General features: G+C 37.7%; 1 protein-coding gene across 1 annotated transcript in view; it reads right to left on the bottom strand.

Annotated features, from left to right (window-relative positions):
• Positions 1–25,574, bottom strand: part of CARMIL3 (capping protein regulator and myosin 1 linker 3) — a 3,552,770-nt gene that overhangs the window by 87,181 nt on the left and 3,440,015 nt on the right. The window contains exons 37-38 of the mRNA XM_044058175.1: positions 19,180–19,337; positions 1,697–1,928 (exon numbers count right to left, since the gene is read on the bottom strand). Of these exons, the coding sequence (XP_043914110.1) occupies positions 1,697–1,928; positions 19,180–19,337 (390 nt within the window). The remainder of the gene's footprint in view (positions 1–1,696; positions 1,929–19,179; positions 19,338–25,574) is intronic.

The following is a 25,574-nucleotide window of genomic DNA, read 5'->3' on the forward strand; positions in this document are numbered from 1 at the left end:
TATACTACACAACATTTCCCCCATCATAAGCACATGAGTGCATAGAACACAGTGGTATGCTATGTACATGTGTGTCGCACACAGAGGAGTGGGAGGCATATGTAATATTACTATGGACTACTGTGACCCACCTTCTATTAGTCAGTGCAGTTCTCATTTGAATATATTGTACTGGCAATGTTTTGTGTTACTTAACTTCTTTTTGTGAAGACTTTTTTCTCCAGGTCTCTGCTGAAAAGGGGTCTTTGTATCAGTCCAGCAATCATGGTCAACAAATATAAAATAAAAAAGAAATACCAAACACACTATGCATGATTTATTTATGCATCAGTAAGTTATTTTATAATTTTATGATGATGGCTTAGGCAGGACCAGCCTTTGGTCAACTGGTGCCCTAGGCAAAAGGGCTCCACAGAGCCCTACCCACACCACTTGGTGCCCTCATTCTGGCATCCCTACACCACCCAGATTACTGGAAATGTGCTCCTGCTAGAGTGGCACCCTAGGTAGCCACCTTGTTGGCCTGTGCCTAAGGCTGGCTATGGGCTTAGGGTATGAACTTGTGAATGTTCTTTCAACTGTCTAGCAATGTGTCTGATCTCAACTTGCTTTGCTGTACTCTGTCACCAGACATATTCAGGCAACATATCAAAGATGCATGATATATACAAAAATATCAGGACATAAAGTAATGTTTTAGGAGACGCAACAAAGCATCTCTTCAGAAGAAACACTGTGCTAAGCATAATGGCAGTGCATTCTGAACATTGAAACAGCGTATGGGAGGGCCTGTTATTTGCATACATGTTATTGCTTAGAGCAATGCATGAACAGCATCTGTAAGGCTCATTGGCACAGGCTTATCTATTCACTATATACAGAGATACACACTATATATTCTCTGGATTTCAAGTTGATTAAGTACCGAGACGTTTAACACAGCTGTAGAAAATGTATACATTAAATGTTTTTCTTACAGCATGTTTTTATTAAGGACTGAAAAGTTTCATTTGATTACAGAAACTATATGCATTATCTTACACAACACAATATAATTCTGGTAAAGTTCCCAAATCGTGTTGCAATAAGTCGTTTAATCAGTCAAAAAATCGGAAATACTTCACTGGAATCAAAGATATAATTTGTATAGGAAATGCTCCAAAAATAACACAAGAAGTTCCAGCCACGTACTTCCTAAAACTAGTGTTCCCTCCTATTTTATGAGTTCAACCTTAAAGCTTCAGGGAAACTTATTATTTGTAGAATAAGACCATTGCTTGAACTGCATTCTGTGTGACAGTTGTCAATTTGCTGCACAGATGAAAGGCATTATTTTCACATTCTTGTCTGTCAGAAAACGAAAAACAGACCCAAACTTCTCAGGACTCATTAGATACTAACAGATGCGACCATATTCCACAGATGAGGCATACTATAATTTGGCAGATGACTGCAAGTCAAACTAAAGTGCTTCATATTAAAGACATGGCTACCTGTATTGTCCATATTTGTTGTCAACTACTTGACATTCATTTTACTTGAAGCTTCTGTCTCCATATGAAATTAATGAAAATAAGACAACTTGTACTGTTGTAATTATTAAATAATTGCAATAATCACTGCTGTTCAAGCGCATGAGTTTGTTAGCTGCATTAACGTACCCAAAGTAATTATGAGTTTACTCGACTAGCAGTACCTTGCTCATATACTTCGTATGGCTCCTCTCTTGTTTCTGGCAAGTCATCTTTATTCAGATGTGGTTTTGCAAAGGCAGGTGTGGGCACAGCTGGCTGCTTCATTCCATCCAAAGCTGAATCTGTGCCAGAAGGGTGTACAAGTCTGCTGTCAAGACTCGAGTCCTGTTTTGTTGGTGGGCACTCTTTCTGGATGGGTGATACCAATATTAAGCTGTATTCTGCACCAAATGCCTAAATTAAAAGTACAGAAAAAAAAAACGCATAAGAAAACCTTTTAAGTCCATTTTGCATTTTATATATTTTGTACTGAAAGGAGTTACAGATAACTAGTTATGCACTTTTGAGTCTAAGATTAATTATGACTTTCACACTCAGTCACATTGTACATTAACGGGGATTATTAGACTAAAGTGAAGGCCATCTGGATTTACCACTAACATACATAACTTGCTCTTTCAATATTCAGATGATACTGATAAATCCAAAGGAAGATATTTATTGAACCAGGTTTCTTCTTACTGCTAATCTTCTTACTAAGAATATTTACTAAGGCAAACATTTTTCTTGTATATCCAAAAGTATTGCTGGTACCTGCCTTTGGTCTACCTTCTTGTGTTGATTTGTGCAATGAAATCAATACACTAATTTGCTAAGAAGATGAAGGCTTTTTATGAGTTATTTCAGATGGTTAAAGCTCTAAGCTGTTAATTAGCTGCTTTGTGTGCTCATGGTATGGAGTTTGATTTCTTCCCCTTTATCTGCCTACTATATGATTCTGAGCAGGTCACTTAACAGGCAGTTTTTCTTGGTCACTCCTAAAAAAGCGAAGTTTGTACAGTTGGCTCACCCAGTCAACAAATAGGTAAAAAAAAAAAAAAAAACAGTCTTTAGAATTTTGCCATTTACCTGCATTTTTCATTGTAGTTTGTTCAAGGTTCAGCTAAGAAATAAAACAAGAACGCGCCACAGAACCGGAGAAAAAATGTCTTAATGAGCGCGTTCGTCAGCAATTGCACTTGACATCATCAGATTTGTCACAGTAAAAACATCACTTCCTTTTAAAATCAGGCATCATCACATGACTAGAATACGCCATAGAACCATCCATTATAAATCACATTTTTCAAATAAAAGTGAAATCCTTAACACAAAACCCTAATTAGAAAAATAGTTGTTTAACAAAAATAAAGTGAAATGTATACATTTGTTCACATCTCCCTTTTTTCAATGTAAATACTGTGAGGCTTGAACAGGGATAGTCACATGAACAGACCGAATCACCACTACTACTATTTTTAAAAAAGAATAATGTCCTTCTCAAATACTCATATTAGGTATACAAAATCTACTACAATGGTTCACCCTCTACACAATCAAAAGTAATATTCAGCTTTTAATTTTAAATAGCTCGAGAGGGAAATAACATCGTTCAGCCCAGGTGGGTTAGTGGCATTAACCCTCAGTTGTCACATGCATGCTCTTAATTCAAGAAACAATTCCCTAGGACCCCCTTATTATTGAGAACTACCTGATCAATAGCAATAAATTTGAACCAATGGTCTGGGTTCTCCTTAATATGTGTGCCAATAAATTTTTTTCATTGACTTTTTTGATGTCATAAATGTTTTGATATACACGTACTTTAAAAGCCTTTTTTGTCTTACCTATATAAAATCCTTCACAAGACTGACACATGGCTCCATAAATTACATGAGTGCTGTTGCAATTCATTTTATGGTTCATGTATATTAAATCGTAATTCTGAATGTGCACATTGTCTGTCTCTAGAATATTGGGACACTGTGCACATTGACCACACTTGGTCATCCGTCCTTTTCCATAAAATTTGTAACCCTCAGTATTTCTTTCTAATAGATTTTTAAAACAGGCATCTTTTTTATAGACTTCACGTTTTTTCGCCCACATTCTTTAACATTTCCTGATCCCCTCTAAAAGCAAACCAGTTATTTTTTAAAATGTCTTTAATGTCACAAAAATATGGTTTGTAAGTCAGTATTAGGGCCCTATTAAATTCTTGTGTCCTACTTGTGTCATTACCCAATTCATTGGTAGTGGGGATTAAAGTAACAGCTTCCCCTGTACCCAATAATTGGATAAAAGTATCCTCTGGCCCTTTTTTAGTGACCTCTTTCAGAATCGGTTCAATAAAGTAGTTAGGGTATCTCCTTTGTTGTAACATGACCCTTAACTTTTCTCTCTCCTCATAAAATGTTTCTATGTCACTAATCATTTGTGCCAGCCTAACACACTGGCCTTTGACAAGTGACCTTTTCTGAAAGTCTGGATGTCCACTTTCATAACGTAAGAGGGTATTAGAGTATGTGGGCTTTCTATATATAGTAGTTTTAAATTTTTTTTCTACTTCATCTTTAATAATAAGTATGTCTAAAAACTTAATTTTGTCCTTGTGTTGTTCCATAGTAAAACTTAAAAAAGAAGTGTTAGTATTTAAATACTCACACAATGCCTTTAAATAATTTTCACTGCCTTCCCAAAAAATTAGTATGTTGTCCAAAAATCTGCCATAGAATTTACAAAATTTAAACAATTCAGAAGTGAAACCTAAGTCATTTCCCACTGAGCCAATACTATATTACCAAATGGGGAGGGGGGCACATGCTGCCATGTTCAAGGTTCAGTTATACAAAATGAAGTTTGGGACTGCATTCATCATGGTATGACCACCTGTTCTTGGTGGTGGTAAGACTAAAGGTGTATGTATATATATATATATATATATATATATATATATATATATATATATATATATATATATATTTATATGACTTAGATGAAGCAGTGAGAAACATACCCTCACCACATATTTTATTTATCTATACTTTCCCTTAAATTTACAGAGATTCTCACATTGGCTCTAATTGGCTAATGTAGATGGGTCAGTTAATACTGTAGTGAGACTCTCCCATTCAGAGACAACGTAAAGCCACAATGAAAAACACTTCGTTAGCAGTTAATTACCATGTCTCTCAATTCAAGACTGCATGAAATCTTGAAAGTGTAATCAAGAAACCTTAAGAAAAAACGGAATACAAAACTTTAGTGGTAATAGCACTGAAGAGAATGAAAACACATTACTTGGAAAACAATCTTGCCCATCCTTCTGGGCTTAGATTCAGAAAAATATTATCACATGGCATTACTTGGAGTAGAGCAATGTGCAACAATGTGCAGGATGGGACTAATTCAGTAACGTACATAGGACAATCTAGCTACTCCCAAAAATGGGGCAGTTAGCATTATATAATGGTATGGAAATGACAGCAATGGCAAATGCAAATGAGGATTAACAACATGAAATCATGATTCAGAAATGTATAAAAATAAAGCAATGAGCCACATCAGGAACTGAATATGAACACAGTAATTTCTAGAGAAACAGAGAGACAGACCCTATTAAGATGTTAGAAGTAGCATCTACATTAGCACAACAGCATTTGCTAGGGGCTCTGTGTCCATGACCACTTATGGACTTGTCTTCTGTATCTCAGATGGATGTAACTGTGCCTAATGTACCACAATATTTATGACAAAGAGATAGATTAGTTCTATTTTGTGGGCAGGGAAACCATATGTGAACTTGCAGACCATTGCTGTCCACACATGGAATGTGAAATGTATGCAACACCAATCACTGTGGACACCAATCTGTGTCTAGCACTAATCATACTTGTACAGGGACCTTCCAGCAGCCATTAAGGAACATGGTGGGTGTTTCATGGCATGTACTTCACTATTCCTACCGATACAGCATGTGGAGGAGTATATGTGGCTGTGATGGACAGCAGAGGAGAGAAACTCCACTATGCAGACATTCTATGAAATAACCCATTTCTCTGAGGTATCAGGGGTCAATGACTGATCTCACTTTGCCATTAATGCCGTGACTTGTCCACATGTCAACTGTAAGGGTTTTTCTCTGTTAGCTACAATACGTTGTGCAGTGAACAAAGCATAATTAATGATGTGTCTGTGCTCCATCCAGGCAGTTCCCAAAATTTCTGCACCTGGCACATATCCAACCTATACCAGACATTTGTATAGGATGGCTTTTCACAGGGGTATTTACTGGTGATGCCAGCCTTCCTACTGACACCAGCAGTCTCCTTGTGACAATCCGTGATCTAAAGAAAACTGTCTTTCGTGAAGCCAGAGTGCACTTTTGTAATGTATCGACTTAACTCATTCCCCAATATTCTCTCCCACCACAACAACCCATTGACTGCTATAAGGTGACACTGGAGGATGCTTAAAAATCCAAAAACCGTCATCTCACTACTGACACTGTTTGGAGGATAATGCGTCAGTGGGAATCATGTTGACTTGCAAAAGATAATTTCAGGGAGTCTCAATGCAGCGAAAGAGTTTAATTGAAAACCTCTTTCAGTGAACTTAAAGAAAAGCTTTTTTTTGCAACAACACAACATACCCTAACCCATATATAAACTAACTCCATGATCGAACAACATTGAAGAAATTGCACATTCAGTTTTGCTGAATATAGGTCTTCAGTGAAAACGTTTAGTAAGTGTAATTTGTATATATACTAGAAGAGGAAGTTTAAGGTATTACACAGGGAAAACTGGTTTATCTTGTATCTTTCTGTTTGTTGGCTTTGTGGCTTTTCTTTGCGACCATTTTACCCTTGTTTTGATAGTTATTTGGAATATTTTAGAACAACCCTAACCGTATCTCTTAACCAATATGAGACAAATGTCAACAGAATCAAGGACAAATCCAAAAATACTCAGGGACAATCAGAGACACTTGAAAAATATTAGTACTGTTAACTAGAGACATTGACAGAATAAGACAATGTGAATTATTATCCATTTTCTGAAGTAAAAGAAGTCTGTAACTCTAATTATTGTTATTATCTATTGAGTGTAATTCACCACTTTTTCTTCTAAAGTCACCAGTTTTAAGAGGAAATAAGATAAATGGAGCAAAAATGTGAGTCACAACTGGGAAGGCCCTGAAAATCAGGGACAGCTGAGATGTATGACCCTAACATGAAGTACATCAATTTTTTTTTTTATCAGATGAGTTTTCTAAAAGACTGGCCAAAAAAAAGAAAACATGCTATAAGGATGAGCTCATAAAAAGTACAAAACAAGTCTTGTGTACAGCTAGTGGGGTTTGGCTTTAAACGGCCAGAATACACTATTAAAGATTATAAAAATGAAAAATTAGTCAGTGGACATTAAGAAGCCTCAGAAGTGGAGTACTTAATTGCACTTAAGAATATCTTATGGGCTTCTAACAAAGTGTAGTAAAGGTACTACACAGGGAAGACTGGTTTATCTGTTGTTAGCTTTTTTGGCTTTTCTCTGTGTCTACCCTTTGTTTTGGTGTAGTAACGCTGTGAAAAAAACTCATGCAGCTGACACTTTTCCCCTGTCAGTCATTGCAAAATTACAAGGACGTTTTTAATAAAAAACATTCTCCAATCCATCCAGTGCAGTGACCCTGACTGACATAATGTTCTACTAAACAATGCTCTCGGGGAAAGGTCATGCACACAAAATGTACTCTGTTAGGTTTATATAAATATTTCCTAGTTTTCCACTTCACCACTTCTCTAGTACACTCACCACAATTTCATTAGTGTAGTTGTTTACACAATGAAACTAAAAATCTTCTGCCTGTTTTAAATAATGATAACTTATGCTAGAGTGTTTATATCTGGCATACTGTAGATGATTAACTCAGAAAACTTGTTCTGAACTAAATACTGTTGGAATTTACAATTCTTCACTGACAACATTGTTTTTATACTGTGAAGAATTAATTTATCTTCTTTTCATACCAGTTTGCAAAACCAGTGATGCCTTGTATTCAGACTGCTATGTATGCACTTCTGGTTTGTGGATATCTTCTCCGTAGGACTCCACTGAAAATGGGTTTGAACCCAGGTGGGCATCACAGAAATCAAAATATAAAAGCAAACATTCATACATTCAAACAAATGAAAGGAGAGGTGCCCAGTTACCCCATAATAAAAGACCACCTAATGATTTATGTCATGTATCTAATTACAGAACATATTTGTCATTTTTTGTATAATAACTAAAATATTCACCATCTCCTGCAAGTCTGTCTGATTTTTTTATCCCAACAGACCGTTCAGTAATAACTTCTACCAAAAGCTGCTGAAATGTTGGTTCACAGATTTGCAGGTTTATAGATTCATAGGTTTGGAGAACATGCTTATGACCTACTGGTTATTTGAACTATGTGGCTGTAATTGTAGGGACAGCTGCCATTTGGTGAAGGGTAATTCAATGAAAAACTATCTTTCCAACTAGAATTCCCCCAAAACTCGAGTCCTGAAATGATTTTATGTATACCATTTCTACTGTGAGACTGCAGGTGTACAAGTTATCATTCACCATTACTGTTTCTCTACACTTTGATTGTGTAACAATGGAGTAACTATATATAAGAATGGGGGTATGCAAACAAAGGTCTTCACATGCTTAACATGGGTGGTAACGGGGGTTCCTCCCCTGTAAATATACTTTAATAAAGATGTCATTTGTAGTATTTCAATGGCTAAGACACATCTATTTAGTTGTTTGGGGATTGTGATTCAAAGCCTTCTTGTAGACTCTCCACTACAACATAGAGAAATTCACTGATATCCATATATTCATCCAAGCTGCTTTTGAAAGTGGTTATTGACTTGCACTGTTCTATCTTTAGTAGTAGTTGTTTATTCCACTGATATAGGAGTGCTGTAAAATGTCCTTGATAGATGGGCTACCAATGTTTTTAATGCTAATGATATGTAACATGTAATTGACTGCCTGTGTAATTGCTCATAATGCTGTGAAGTCATAGCCAAGACTGTCACAGAAAACAGGGTATCTGAAGGCCCTGACACAGAGACCCACCTCCTTACACAAGGTATATGAAACAGAATAAAGGTAGCTTAGTTTGAAAGCAAATCCTGTTATTGTCAATTTTTTTAATTCTTTTTCAGAAGTTGTCTTTGTATCATCTCATGTTATACAAGATATGGTGGTAGGAAGCTTCAGAACAATGCAATGCACTCACTGACAGTATGCATAATGGAACAGTATATCAGAAGTCTGATACATTTTCTGTGATGTCACAGTATACCCCATAGGAATGTGCATTACTCTGCCTGCTCTTAAGAATTGCAGCAACATTCTGCCCAAAAGTTCGATCATTCTGTATTGGCTTTCACAGATTGCAGAAAAGCTATGTATTACCATTAATTGAATAGTTACAAGTGAAAAGATTTTAAGTACACTACAATGCAGATTTGTTTACTCTGAAATCAAAGCATTGGTCTGTTTTTTCTAGAACTGACACTATCCAAAGAAATCAATAAAGGCACAGAATCTGTAGATGTTACTAGAATGATGCCTAACCTGCAGTCATCTACATAACATTATTTTTATAAATGCTTATTTAAGAAAAGAGGTCCAAGTGTCAAACTGTGTGGAATGCCTTTGTTCACCTTGGCTGGTTCAAACAGTATATCTACTAGTTTTTTTTCTTGCACTGACTGAAACATAAGGTCACATCTTTGAAGCCAGTTATGATTCAAGGAAATCCTGCAATACATATTTTTGAGACTGACTGTTCAGTGCATTCATATGATACTAAATTATATGCTTTGCTTATTTCTCCATAACTTTTCTAACATGAAAAGGTTCCAGATACACTGGTCCCTTCTGTGTACTGCAGGGCAGATAAGTTCATTGATATTAACTAGAAGTGCTCTTTGCAGCACCCACAACATGCCCAGTAATGAATCCTTCTACGTTTCGTATGGCATTACATGTATCGGCAACATATCTAAGTATGACTGTAAATTCTGTTTTATAAGACCTGTTGCTCCTATTACTGCTGGAATTGTCTGGGTATGCTTCTTCCACAGTGCCTGAAAATATTGATATTTTATGACTTAGTGTCTCTTTGATGTAAGACATGGTAGTCACTGGGTGTAGCAATTTCAATAATCAATGCCACTTTTGTCTTCTTTTCATGGACTACTATATCTGGTTTTCTTGCATCTATTTTTTGAACTGTTGGTAATGGGTGATTCCATGTGATATAAACTTCATCATTTTCTATAATGCTTCGTGGCTCATGTTTCCAGTGTTTTTCAGCTACTTCAATATTATAATGTTTGCACAATCCCCAATGCAACAGTCTTGCCACATTATTATTCATTTGAGTATACAGTCCTTCTGACATTAGTATATCACAACCAGCAACAAGATGTGTCACTGTTACAAATTCTGTTTACAAAACCTGCATATTCAATGGTCAGTGTAAACCAATGTACACATGGTCCACTATCTTGGGATGCTAATATTAACCTTTCATCTTTTGCTTTAAATTCACATCCCCTTAACCATTCCTGCATTCAGTCCTCATCAACATGAGGTTGTTCCAAGAGTTTTCTGTACTTGCAACTATATTTATGCATAAAACACACTTCTTGCCTTCTCATCTGATCCTTCACCTTTTATTCTTTCTGTGATGATGTGAGGTATTGCCATGTATGCCAGGAGAAGTAGATGTGTAACATATGCCAGCATAGCTACCTGGAATTTTGTAAAGAATTATGTCATTTGTATATCAAACTGATCTGTGCAGATGCTTGTGTTGAAAAATGTATTTGTAAAGCTGCTTGTGTGAAAAATGTACCAACAGTGTATCCTGCTGCACAGAAAAAGAAATATACATTCATTATTGTAACTGCTTAAATGTATATGTTTTAACAGAGGATACTGGAAGAGAAGAGGTTAATGTCTAACTCTGAAAATAGTTTGAAATTTAAATTACCTGGCTGAGGCCATAAAGATTGTATCATAATAGTCCTCATTGTAGCCAGGTACAAAAAGTCTGTAATAGGAACCTTTTTGCATTGTCTTTAGAGTGAACTAATTGCTACTCTGGAAGGGTGGAGGATTGAAATTGTTTGACTTCCAGGAGCTGCAGCAGATCTTACCAAGGCTGTGTGTGTGCATATTATTGACACATATGTGCTAAATCCTGGCAGCTTCCAGTCAAGGGGGTAGCATGGGAGCCCAAAGTCAGGTGACCAGATATATGTGATGTCATTCTGTAATCATCACTAAAATTATATTTTAATACTAGGTGAGACTGAAGTCTCATGGCATTCTGTTTTTGTAACCTGACAAGGAAGGACCTCTGACCTATTTCATCTTGCCTTGCTCTAGTAAGAAACCAGGGAATAATAATTCTTTAGATCAGTCAGGAAAATATAGTGAGATTAGTTAAGTATTGTTTTACTGTAACTGTGTGAACCTGTCATTGAAACTCTGGTGCTTGTTCTTTTATTATTTATTATTAAATATATTTAAACTTTTCATTGTGGCTGGTCTTTTAGAGAATATTTTAATATCTGAGAGTACCTATATATATATATTCGGTGGCAGTGTGGCCACTCCTGAAAGCCTTGCTGCTTGATCAACATTACAATTTGTATTAATATTAATTTCACTTAGTATAATTGTGTACCTTTATAAGAGCCTTAGAGTAGTTGGCTTTGGAGTGTCTGGTGGTGGTGCAACTACCTTATAGTCTGGGTAGAAGGGGGTCTAGCTAGTAAATCTGTGCCAGCCTTTCCCAGGTGTGTGTATATGTATGTGAAAATCAAATCTCAAAGCATGTGTGTGTGTGTGTGTGTGTGTGTGTGTGTGTGTGTGTGTGGTCTGTGTCTGTGTCTGTGTCTGTGTGTGTGTGTGTTACCTGCTTGGAGCAGGAGCACGAAGCACTGGTTTCACAGACAGAATGGTGGAGAACTTGGCTTGTATACTTAGCTGAGGTGCCAACTGCAACTGTATAGCTGTGCCAGTGGGGCATCTTTCTGGGGACCTAGAGGGAGACAGAGAAATCCAGACCCTGGACTGTGTGTGTTCCCTGTGTGCTCTTAAGGAAAATTGTGCTTGATGCAGAGAGCTGCATCTGGAAATATTGGGTGTATTCATTTTTGGTTCCAAGTGAATGTCCCTCTCCAGTGCCAGTGGTGAGGATTCAGGCTCCTTGATTACTGGTCCAGAGTGGGGATGTCATACTTTCTTTTGTTTTTTGGCTGCCTGATTTTTATTTACTTCTGGTTAGATTTCCATTCCTGCTTGACAACAATATGCTTCTGTTAAACTTAGAAGGGAAGTCATCTTGGACTTATTCTCTTCATGTTTTAAAACTTTCACTACATTTGTGTCTTGTGAGATCAGCAGATATGTATGCAGTCCTATGATTTCAGATCTATACATATAATCAGTTTTGAGGAGGCCCATACCTCCTTCAGAATTGGGAATATATAATCTTGGTGTACACTGATTTTTATACATCATTTGATGAGCATGAAACATCCTTCTTGTTTTCATGTCCAACTGATCCATCACCTTTATGTAGCCAGTCAATCACTTCAAAACTGTAAATTAGGACAGGAGGAACAAATTGATTTATAGCTTGGAATTTGTTCCTAGATGTCAACAGTGTTTTCAGTATTGATTTTAGTCTTCTAAAATATTCCTTACTATGTTTTATTTGCATGTGTTCATGTTTTGTTGTTGATCCTTCATCAGTTCCAAATATTTCTACACTCACTCTTGCTCACGTTTTTTATATATCATATTTTTGTCACAAAACTGATGCTTTCTTGGTGCTGCAGCTTTCTTGCTTTAAAGTTTGTCACATTTATCAAGACCAAATGACATTCTTATATCATCTGAAAAAGTTTTGACTACTTGCAGTTGTGCTTTCAGTTCCTCATCAGATGATCTATACAGTTTTAAATCATCCACAAAAAAGATGAGAAGTCGTTATACTTTGTTGTTTTCTGGGAACCACATTATAGCCATGACCTAATCTGTTAAGTAGACAGCTTAATGGGATAAGGCAAGGCAGAATAGCAGCAGTGACAAAGGGTCACCCTGGAGCTTAGCTGCAAAGTAGTTAATTAGCTATGATTCAAGGAAACCCTGCATTACATATTTTTGAGACTGACTAAATTCACCCCGGGGATCACTCCAGTGCCTCTACTGAACAGAGGCACTGGGAACTAAGGCCAGGTGGCACAATGCCAGGGTAATCCTATGGGTTAGGCTTGTAAAGGCTTCAGGGCCATTAGCCTAGTACACACTTATGAACCAATGACTGTTCAATGCATTCATATGAGACTAAAATATATGCATATTTCTCCATATACTTTTCTAACATGAAAAGGCTGTAGCTACACTGGTTCCTACTATATACTGCAGGGCAGATGAGTTCATGCTATGCACTCTTTCTACATTGTCTGTTTGTTCATTTCTTTAAATACTATTGCCAGGCTGTACACCCTTTTTGTAGCATATCTTGCTTTTCTCTGAGCCAGAGGTTTACAAAGAAATTGCAATTTTGCACCCACAGTTCCCAAACATCACCCTGTCACTTACGTAAACACAAATTTATTTATTTATTTATTTATTGTCGTTGGTTTACCAGGATAGTCCATTGGGCCTTAAAGAACCCGTTTTCAATGGAGTCCTGGGAACAGAATGTATTTTCAACATTTGACTTTTGTACAGAGAATTATTAATAGTTCTATATACTAAAAAGTAGAACTAGTCACATTCAGGAAAGCAATCATAACAGTTAATACAATAAGAAGAAGCATTCGAGTAATGAATTAATGTAAAACATTAAAACTGAATAGAGAACAAATTTCATAGCTACAGGTGTCGAGTAGAGCTAGTTATGAACAAGAGCATTCCCACGTGTGAGGCAAGATGAAGGTGGAGAGACTTTTGAAGGCAGAGTGGTTAGAGATGAATGGTGGTAGGAGTCACAGGGGCGGCGAGGCTGAAGGAAAGAAGGTTTAGGGGATGAGTTGGTTTGTGTACTTTGAGTAGATTTTGATTATTTGACCTTAGAACTCTGTTAGGTTGGTGGATAGTAAAGGCAGAGGAAAGAGAGGGACAGAGGGAAGGGTTGAGAATGAGCTTGTGGGCTAGAGTTAGTTGAGTGTAAGTTAGTTGATTGGGAAGTTCTAGCCATTTTAGGTTATGGAGGGAGAGACAGTGGTGGGTGGAGGACTTTGGCTGGTGCAATTTTGTTATAGCAGGAAGTGAGTTGTTTTAACAAGGACTGAAGATTAGTTAGTAGTGGGGCACCATATAGCAGGGATGGGATTAGGAAGGAGGTAGAGAGAGTGATTTTAGTGGCAGATGTGAGGTAGGCATTCTGTCTGTAAAGCATGCCAAGTTTTTGGTGTGTTTTTTTGATGTTAATTTGCAGGTGGGAGTTAAATTTGAGTAGGTTATCGATTTGGACCCCAAGTAGTTTGGTTTCTGACACAAGTTCAAGAGGTGAGTTGTGTTGTGTAGTAATTGAGAAAGTACCAATGTCAGGAGGGATGACTTTAGAAGGGGTAAATAACATTAGTTTGGTCTTGGCAGCATTGAGAGCTAGATGATTACAAAGCATCCATTGTTCTGTGGAAGAGAAAGCATCTTGAGTAAGTTTTTGTAGTGTAGAGATAGAAGATGGATCTATATCTCACTCTCCCCTTTTAGGATATTACCAAACTTAACCAGATTATTTTTCTCATTAAGCAGGTAAGCTATATAACTTGTATGCAGGCTGAACAAACAGCAGTAGTAGAAACATAAATATGTTTATTGCTGTTTGTTCAGCCTGCATATAAATTATATATATAGCTTACCTGCTTAATGAGAAAACAGCAATAGTAGAAACATAAATATATTTATTGAGGCTCGTAAAATGTTTCTTTACTTGCCCTTTCTTAGGCATTCAAGCCATTCATATTAATAATAAAATGCAAGCAGTCCACAGACTAAGTACACATAATAGAAAAATGCATTAATGCTATGGTCAACAATGCTTTGAGCATTGTTGAATTGAATTGTGCACACTGCTATGATGTGCATACTCCACATATCGAGCAACAATGCCGAAGTATTTAGCATAGTAATGCCAAGCAAGGTACACAGGCTGGTAAGCTCTTTATCCCTGACACATCTAAATTAAAGTCTTTATGGTGGTACAACCATGCAAAGTACATAATCTGCTATGACATGCATCTCTGACATATGTGTTAAAAATAAAAACAGAATGGAAATGGACAAACACCCGGCACTAGACTTTAAAAACAACAAAATGAAACTAAGAAAAAAATCAGAAATCCAGATTTTAAAGAGGGGACATGATTGGCTAGACCTATGATTTAAGAGCAAGCATAAAGACTAATTAAGGAGGACATATTCAGATGTGTTTTACACAATGTCTTTTGTGTTAACTGTTTTATGAGCTGAATTTTATTTGGAAGACAGACTGTAGAAGTCTGTACATGAACAAACAAAAATGTTCACTCTGTGTATAATGAAGTATTGGTTTGAAGGAATGACAATCTGTTATATCTAATAACAATACTACTGTATTGGTGGTGGTACTGCCATGCAAGGTACACAGACTGTAATACTGTATATGCTTGACATATCAAGTAGCAGTATCTTTGTATTTACTGTTGCAGGGCCATGCAGGTTTCAGAGGCTTCACTCCCTCCCACTCATGCCACCTGATTCATGTGTGCTAACCCAGATAGTGCCAATAACTCCAGCCCTACACATTACCTTACCCAAAACCCTTTCCCTAACAGTAACACTAAACCGTACTCTCACACATTCAGCAACAGACACACACACACACACACACACACACACACACACACACACACACACACACACACACACACACCGCTAAAACTACCACCTAATCCAGGGGTCTGTATTATAATATCGCATGCTTGCAAAAGTGAATGATAAATAATCGACCCCATGTAAGCGAAAGCTTACAATGTCAAAACCTCAGAACAGCAATTTTTTTTCCAAGGGAAAAAAAATCACTGTTCCAAAATATAAAAAAAAAACCTTTAAAGCATTACATAATGTGGAGGGCTGTGCCCCCCATACCCCCCTACTTAAATATACCAACTTTGAGATCGCACTACAGTGCCAGAAATGGCAAAGTAACGAAAGTGACCAAGAGAATTCTTTCCCAGGGAAAGAATTTGCTGAAAAGCCACTTCGCTAGTTTGCCTTTTCGCTCTTTTTGGTTCGATCAAGACACATTTGACAAACTACGTCTGCGATCTGGTAATAGGAACCCTAATCCAGTCCTTACTCTAGCCCTAACCCAGAAACACACACACACACACAAAAAACACTAAAGCTACCACCTATTCCAGTCCTTAATCTGGCCCTAACTTAGAAACACTCACACACATCTCTTAAGAAATATGAACACACATAAAACACTAAATGTGTCCATTTCTATAGCCCTAACTCTTACCCTAACCCACAAACACTTGTATGCACGCGCGCACACACACACACACACACACACACACACACACACACACACACACACACACACACACAGTCCGGCACCTACTACCCAAGGTTTCAGTATTTCTGAAAGCTTTTGTATTACCTTCATTAGCATATTATAGTGGAAATCAAAATCTCAGTGTCTGGCACACACCTACTGACATATCTGGTATAGCATTTGCTCCTGCAAACATTACAATGTGTTATGAATATATGAGGTAGCATTACACTTAGATCAACAGTTATTTAAGAATGTCTTTGCAATGCCATGTTATGCTTTAATTTGTTATGGGGCCAACTATGCAAATAGTCTCAGACAGCCCTTCTCCTCTTAAGATATGGAATGTAGCATCTGCAATATTCCAAGCCTGCAAACCTTGTTGTTGTTGTCTTTCGGCTTTTTCCGGTTAGGGGTCGCCACAGCAGAACTCCGGTCTGCTAATGATTGGCAGTTGAGTTTTACGTGGCGAGTTGCCAGCCCCGACGCACAACCTTCAACGAAGGTACGCCCATTCACGCATGTCTCCACACAGAAGACACTCTAGCTGAGAGTCAAACCGGACAGTGTCTTACTGTGAGGCGAAAATGCTACCGCAGCATCACCAACAATTACAGCACAGGCAAATATTCATTCTTTCTACTATTTATTCCCACTTGCCTGATTTTTCTAGTTCCACTTTTAGCATTTATAAAAGATGATAAGACGATGGGAGGGGGGTTTGTCTTACTCACATAGTGACAGAATTAGAACCATAATTGAAGCTGAAGTTTTCATATGTTTTCCAATATCTAAAGATTCCTTCTCCAGAGTGATCTCTTCTTAGTGGAAGTTTATACCCCATGTTTAATTTGTCCTTGGCCTTTCCCTTAAGACTGACAAAATATTCATCATACCAGATAAGCACTAATTGATCAGGGACAGGGTACATCATTTATTTAATTGAAGAGGATTTCTGTTAAACAGGGTAAAAGCTGTACTGTTGACAGAATGAAAAATGAAAAAAAAAAACATTTGTTTTAACTCAGAAAAGAGCATTTGTCTGTTGAAGCATCTGTAAGTAACTTTAAGCAAAGGTTTATATAATTTTCAGATCCAGCCTCTGTAATTATTATTCAGATGTAGAATATACAAAGAATTGTGTTAGTGATGACATTACACAGTTTCTCTGAACAACCTTTAAGTCTATATACATTGAGATATCACATTAGTGAAAAATCCAATTAAAAGTTTGGTGTTACAGTGTACTTCATATGATATCTCCATAAGAGGTCAAAGTATATTAGCCCACCCCATGGTGCAGAGGAATTAAGCCCCAACTGTCTCCAAAATTATCTGTTTTAACTAGAGGCATGGGTGCTGGAGAGACAGGGGATTAGGGAGAGGTCAGTGCTAACTTGCTCATCCTGGGGAGTAGAGGGGAGGAAGGCAGCCTAGTCTTGTTGTGATAGCAGCATTAACAGCCTGGCAAGCTCCAGTCTGCAAACAGAATACTTCTTCATCAGGAGGTTGCACATATATTTCCCAAAGGAAGGCAGAGAGGATCTTGTGAGGCTACTGTGGGGTGGTGGGGATAGTGCATACTTCTCAGAACTATGCTGTTCTAGCATTCTCTGCCTCCTTACTAGCTCCAGACGTAGGTCAGATTGAGCTTATGGGAGGTTCAGGTTTGCCCATATAGCCTGTGTGACCATGGAGTTAATATAGATAAAGCTGGCATGGTCTGTGAAATTCCCTAAATGGCTGATGTGGGGCTGGAGGGGTGCGTATCATGTGTTGTGCAAGTTGGTGATTTTGCAGAGTAGGTTTCAATCCTTCATTGATGACAGTTTTGGTCATGATCTTTCACACAGGTAGTATGTTTGACATGTGACATTGTCTGAATGTAAACAGTGTAAGAGTTGCTAGATATAAATGTCTCAGCAAAAAAGCAAGTACCATAGTCTGTATCTGCTCACTGGCCCATTTTGTCCACAAGCCCAACTATGTTGGCAACAAAAAAAAAAAAAGGAAGGAAACAAACAAATTATGGTCTGCTTTGACCTACCAAAGCAATACTTAATGTACCCATCATACAGCAGAACAGTTTACTGCCTCTTAGTATATCACTGTGGCACACAAACAATTATAGTTTCAGAACAGACATTTTTTTACAAGGGGAGATGAACTCTCATGCACCACCTGATATATGGGGCTGTGTCACCACACAACCAATTTTTAATTTTATTATCTTGAGAGAATAATAGTAGTCAGCCCCTTTTCTCTGTGATAGTGCAAGCTTGAGGTAATATATTAAGAGACTCTAGATGTGAGGCAGAGACCCCAGACTGGGAAGTTCAGGGGTACCTCCCTCTGCAAAAATGCTTTCATTCTAGTTTGTATGATTAAGTATTATCAGATGATCATCTGGGACTGTGGGAAAATGCTGGCCATATATTTGGCATCTGCAAGTCTAGCTTGAGCAGCTTGAAATAGTCAAGAAACTATGTATATTTTACTACGCAATGGGAGAGAAACAATGTTGGGACCATTTAGCTCTTCTTTATTGCTATGTTTCTTATCCAGAAATATTCCTTTCTCATAAAATAATAATGAAAAAAAAATGTTTGGAACATGTGCAGTCCCATCTTGCAAGGGTCCAGCTGCAGTTTTAACTGCTAATGTTATTTCATTCCACAACAAAGCCTAGTGGATGAGTTTCACCCAGAACAGCCATTTTTGTGATATAGTAGGCTAAGAACAATGTTAAACTCAAATCTTTACAAAAAATATGGCTTCTGATTCTTCAGTCCCTTGCCTTTTTGTACATCAAGCAAAATATTAACCCAGGAAGACGTATCCTGTCCATGATATTAGGGGAGAACACAGAATGACATAGTCAGATCTTCTGACTCAGAAATAACTTTCAGCAGCCCTAATTGCCTGTCCTGACCCTTTGCATTGCAATCTTACTCTTCCAGAGCACCTCCATCACTATCACATTGATGCAACAGGAAATGCACCTGTTTTTCCATGTTTACAGCCATTTTATGTAAACACATACCTTTTCTTTTGGAGTTATTGGCTCTATTGCTGGATGTCTCAATCTGGCAGCTGGCTTGGGTGGAATTCTAGCTGTCTGACTTTCTTTCTCACTACTGTTGCGGTCTTCCAGGATACTGTAGGCGACCTCATCTTCATGGCCCACATTGCTGCGATTCTCTGCAAGTAACATAATTGATTAACACCATTTTGGAGACATAGCAAAAATGTTTTTAGGATACTCAATCAATACCCAGCTAATGGAAGATTAATACATGTTCACATGGTAATGTATCTCTCTTCACCAATGCCATGATGCTTCAGTGAACTGCTATTATGCAATCTCCTTTATTTACATTCTACAAGTGCCGTGTGCACTGCTTTGTTATAAGCTTTCTAGGCCCACATATTGACAGTGATAAAGCTGTGCAGAAGTACAATGTAATATGGAGGAACTAAAGAAATGTTAAGTTCAAGCAATAATTTAAAGATAAATAGGCTAAAAAATACACACATTTCTAGACAGAACTATGCTGTACTAGATAATTTAAACTCACCTAGTATGTATTCTTCACTTTTGAAACTAAGGTCAAAGGAGTACTGCCTCCATCCAAGACTCTTGCTGCAGTAATAGTTAAATAGTTAATTAATGTGATTAATACATCCTATATGGTACAGAAAACTGAGCAATGGAGGCAGAGCATCTGAGGAAGGAAGAGGTGATGTGCCTGAGATGGGTGGTAGGATGCAAACTGTGCGACAAGTGAAGAAATGAGGACAACAGAGTAGAAGCCAAAGTAGCTTCAATTACAGAAATGGTCAAAGAGAACAGATTACACTAGTCTGAGTACATGTGCATAAAAGGTGAAGATGATTAGGTAAAGAATATTTAGGAAAGATTGGAAGAAGGCAAGAGGAAACAAGGATTTAGAGATGCATGGATTGTATGAGAAGAGATCTGCAGCAATCAGGCATAACTGTCAAAGAAGGTAGGAAAGTAGCACTAAATCAGGAGAGATTTCGACAGTTGATATGGCACTCTGACCCCATGTAGAAAATTGGAAAATGGATTGACAGCAATGCTTCTGCATTATGTAACTTGTTTCCCTTAATTTCATTTAAGTTACACTTTTTTATTTTTCCAGCACAGATGTTTATTCTATTTATTTACTTATTTAATTTACATGCATTATACAGATGGGTGGAGTGGTCAAAGGACCTTTTTTGTCTATGACCAGTGCCAGAGGAAATTACACTTATAATTACAAATGTTATGATGAATAACAATGCCATTGATAAACAATATTTACAGTAAACTCCTTAAGCTTATTATTTCAAGCAGGCAATTTAATATGTACACTTTCTGTTACTTGCATATTGGTTTGTTTGCAGACTGGACTTTCTATGTTGTTTTCCGAACAATAAGAAAAAAGTTTGCCAGAAAAAAATAAATATGTTTGCACATTCATTCTTATTCAGGCATATCTGCCATAGTTTACTAGTGTAAAAGGGGAAACCTAGGAAATACAACAAAAAGGATCTCTGATTCTTTTCTCTGCTAGTTTGCTTATGGATTCTGCATATTCTTCTTATGTCCACATGGGTCTTGGACGCCATGGTTTCCTTCCAATTCCAAAAACATCCAGTAGGGGATTGAGCACACTAACTTGGTTGAAGGTATGACTCTGCATGTGTGTAGTATGTAGTAGCAACAGCAGCATGGCCTGTTGGTGTGATCTTTGGCTCTAGAAGATTGTCACTGTTAATGTGACACCCCAACCTCATGTGCAAAAATGAGAAAAAAGGTGATTTACATAAATGGTTATGCATGCAGATCCATACAAAAGAAAGTGATAAATATCACAGTAGTTGAAATAAATAAAATAGAAAACCCTCCAAGATGCCTCAATTGCTATAAACAAGATGATGCAATTTCCCTTGATGTCCTCCAGTGACACTAACTGAAGAATTGGTCATGGTGGGATTGGGTACCACAACTGTTAAATGTTTTGGAGTAGACAGATGCTGGAAAATGGTGCATTTACAGAGAAAGAAATTTATTTTTTTATTAGAAATTACATTTGTATTGCCTCCTGTAGGCATAAGAAAATGTTTATTAATCTGTTGGGTCTGCATGCCTGTATACCCTTTCTTAGCTTTCATTTTTTTTTTGTCAAATATTATGAGGATGAGGGTTCCACTAATTGAGTACATCTCCAAAATTATATTTGTGCTTCAGCAATAGGTTCATATGTACGTACTAGGCTATCTGCCTGAGGCCATCTATAACCCTAGCCAGAATGTGTTGGCTTTTGCCATCCCCTTAGATTAGTTCCCTGTGCCTCTGTCCAGCAGAGCCATTAGTTCCCTGTGCCTCTGTCCAGCAGGGCCACTGCAGTGATCCCCGGGGTAAATTTTCTGTTTCCCATCCACTCATCAAGGTTTCTCTTGAAGAGTGTTAGTGAGGGGCTCTGCCTAATGTAGATTGGAATCCTGTTTCAAAGCATGGGGAGTCTCTGGGGCAGGAATCATTCCCTCCAGCACATCCTATTTATCAATGTGTTGAGGTTTAAATCCCTAGAGCGTGTGGCTCTTGGGGATTTGTTTTTTTTTTTAGGTGGAGCATGTCCATCAATTCTGGGTTGGACATGGTCTTGTATGTCAGGCAGAGATCACCTTTGAGTAAGCGGTATGCAACTGAGTACAGCTGGAGTTTCTTCAGTCGGGATGCATAGGGCATCTGTTTGAGGCCAGTAATCCTATTCGTGAGGTACTTCTGTGGTCTTTCCGGCTGTTGCAAGTGTCTTGTAAGGTACATCCCAAATGGGGCGTTGTACTCTATGATGGGTCTGATGAGTGATGAGTAGAGGGGCACAATAATGTCTTTTGTTCTAGATGCGAATCCTTTTGTGATTAGATGGGCCACATAGGATTTTCTAACCAGCTTGGCAATATGATTATCAAAGGACAGATTAGTATCTACTTGGGTCCTCATATCCCTTATTACATTTTCTATGTTTAGGGGACTACCATGTATGTGGTAGTTCACAATTACTTTGTTTTTTCCAAAGGGGATGACTATGCACTTTTTGGCATTTAGCTTGAGGCCATGATTTTGACACCAGGTATCCGTCTAAGTGAGACCCTTCTGGAGGATGTCTGTATCAGCTGGAGAGTCAATTATGGCCCCCAGTTTGCAGTCGTCTGCAAACTTGGTCAGCCATAGTCCTCCTGTGCTCGCCTGTACCTTTGAGAAGTATATACCGAACAGGAGGGGTCCCAGAACTGAGCCCTGGGGGATGCCACTTGTAACTGGTTTAGAGTCGGACCTAGAGCCTGCAACTCTCACTGTATGGGTCATATCCATGAGCCAATTGGCAACCCATCTCATGACGTAGGGGTTTATGTTCAGGCTGGTGAGCTTGTCTATAATACCAGAATGGGGAATGGTGTAGAAAGCCTTTGCAAGGTCTAGGCAGGCTGTGTGGACCTGCTTTTCCTCATCCAAAGCCTTGGTAACTGTCTCAAAGAAGTCCACCAGGTTTAGGAGGCATGATCTGCCCTTACAAAGCCAAACTGGATAGAGTCCAATGTTTGGGGGTTCCCAGTGTCTCTGTTAATGAGTTCCATAATGATGCGCTCCATAGCCTTGCAGACTAGGCTAGTCAGGCTTATAAGGTGATAGTTCCTAGGGTCCGTTGTGGCTCCACCTTTGTAGAGCAGGATATCTGTTGCTGGGATGATTCAAATGATTCAAAGTGTTGGGAATTTATTATATTTTCAGTGGTTGTGCAACTGCAGAGTCTGTGTATCAAAGCATTGGGAAACGTTATTATAGCCAATCTGCTCATTATATTAAAGCTAGGAAAAATTCAAATCAAAGCTGCAGGGCTAATCTACTTCAACAAGCTTATTATAAACATAACAGTGATAGTTACTGTTATCCAGCAACATAATAAAAATGCTCCTTGTATTTGTTTCCACTCTTGGATGAGAGACATTCATCTTCACTGAAGCAATACAGTGAAGTATTTTTTTTTTGTGCCCACGTTCATTGGTTTATACCAGGCAATCGGTCTTCAGATTTTACATGCCTAGCCAATAACATGCCAGTTACCAAAGGTGACAGTCAAACCCTCTACCTTATACCTGTGAGGTAAACTCTTTACTGCTATGCCAATTCCCAGCTATTGCCCAGTACTAACTATATCAGCCTATACCGCTCCCTGTGACTTTATGGGTATTTAGAATAAGTCATCTGAAACTGATACTTCTATCAATTTGAATTAAAACTTTTTCTGAGTATTTCCTATTTAGTTAGCCATGATTTTGTTTTTTTCAGCTATCCTTACATTCCTAGCAGTTTAATCAGTAGAACAGCATTGCTCTTAGTTATGATGTCAGGCAGTTTTTATATGGACGGCGCAATGGTTGCATTGTCACCTCACAGCAAGAGGTTCTCTGGTGCGATTCTTGGCTGGTGTGCCCTCTTTGTAGAGTCTGCATGTCCTCCCTGCATCTGTGGGGTTTCCTGCAAGTGCTCCAGTTTCCTCCCATGTTACAAAGACAGGTGTCTGGAGCATCTCACTCCAGGCTTCTGCTGAAAATTGGCTTTGTTCCAAGTCGGACTTTCCCGGTAAACAAGTGGTAAATAAACAAATATACTCTGGTATATCTTTCCTTCAGACATTAAACTCATCAGTTACTACAATCAGTAATTAATGATGCATGGTTAGCTCAACAAATTTTTATTAGAGATGTAAGACAGAAAACGTGTAATTGCAAGCTTTTAATAACATGTTGAAAGAGGGATTCTTATACAGTATGTGGTAGAGGTAGCTTTTCACTGGCCTCTAATTTACATTTTTAATTTGAGATGAACTTCTGTCACTCTTAATATTATTTGTAAGTATTATAAATTAACCAGAAAGGTGTTAATACATTCTACTTGGCGAACTTTGCTTAATAAGAGTGCTTAAGCATAAAGCTGATAGTTAGTGGTGTAGAATAGCAGTTTGTTAAGGGTTGCATTTTGGTATAACTCATATTTTCAACAAATTATTAAATTTAAATAAGCATGTTAAAGACATGGAGATTGAGAGATGCAGCAGGGACATGTTACCTTTAGACTGATATCAGAATATTCCCAGTTAAGTAGCTAAAATTTAGTTATCAAATCATTTTGAGCATAATTTCCTATTGATAAAGCAACTTTCCATGAATTTACCATTCCCTCTATCTCCTTCCTCTCTCCTGCCTCTTTTGTTATTTTCTTCCACCTCAAGATCTTCTTATTTTTTGGCTTTGCAAAGTGTGTATACTTACAATCCGTTCATCAAACATTAAATTAGGTACTTGTTGAGGAAGACATTTATTAAATTTATGAGTTCATTGCTGCTGAGAATTGACTAATGTGACTCGCACATCTATGGTAATGGTGCTCTGTAAAAGAGAGCTGCCACAAACTTTTGGTATCTCAATATCATATTTTAAAGTGCAGGCTTTGTTCCAATAAGTAATGCACTTCCAGCTCACTTAACCTTATGAGTCTTCTAGTAGCAGCAATAGAATTAAGATCATTGTGCAATTATGGGAATTTGGTATTTGTATTAGGTCTATCTAAAATAAGTCTAAGGTCATGCATATATGATATAGTTTAAAATCATTTACTTTACTTAATGAAAAGGAAGTCTACCCTTAAAAGGTACCATTAGCTATCAAATTTATGTGGTCTTGTTCATACTGGTAAAAAGTGTCAGTAATCATGGACTTAAACCTTTTATTTTGACACCGCTTGCTTTTCTTCCAACTTTCCTTTTCATAATTTTTCATTCAAACCTTCCCCATTTGTATATTTGAATTTTCAAGCTGTTATTTTGAGAAAGTTCTTATTCAGTAGAGAGATTTGGCCTTCTGTAGTGTTTCTGCCTTCTTGCTATCCTTTAAAATGTAGTGGAGTTCACAACTCCTGAATAGTCTCCTTTGTTTTATGTAGAGCTCTGTGATAATTAAAACTGACTCCCAACCAGAGAAGAGATGCTTTTATATAGCTTTTTTGACCTATTATCATTATTGATATTTCACAAAATTGACATTGTATATAATTCTGTATGTAGTTCATGGAAGTTCTTAGTTTTAGGTTATTAGAGTTCTTGGAATAAACAGTACACCTCATGCTATCTTCAACGTAAATTTATATTTTCATTTTAGACTGGTAGAAATTGTTGCTGGAATTCCTCCAGAACTGTCTTGTGGACTGTGTACATCCAGTGTCAATGAATGGATTAGGAGTGCTAACTTTGCGGTATCTATGAGAATTTCATACTTCTCCAATTCCTAGTAGAACAGTCACTGATGCAGATGTAGATATGCCCCATGAGGATGTGTCCTTAAATGTCAATGATGTGCATTTACATG

This window comes from Protopterus annectens, chromosome 16.part0 (genome assembly GCF_019279795.1).
Source record: "Protopterus annectens isolate FY-2018-M chromosome 16.part0, PAN1.0, whole genome shotgun sequence".
Taxonomy (NCBI): Eukaryota; Metazoa; Chordata; order Ceratodontiformes; family Protopteridae; genus Protopterus; species Protopterus annectens.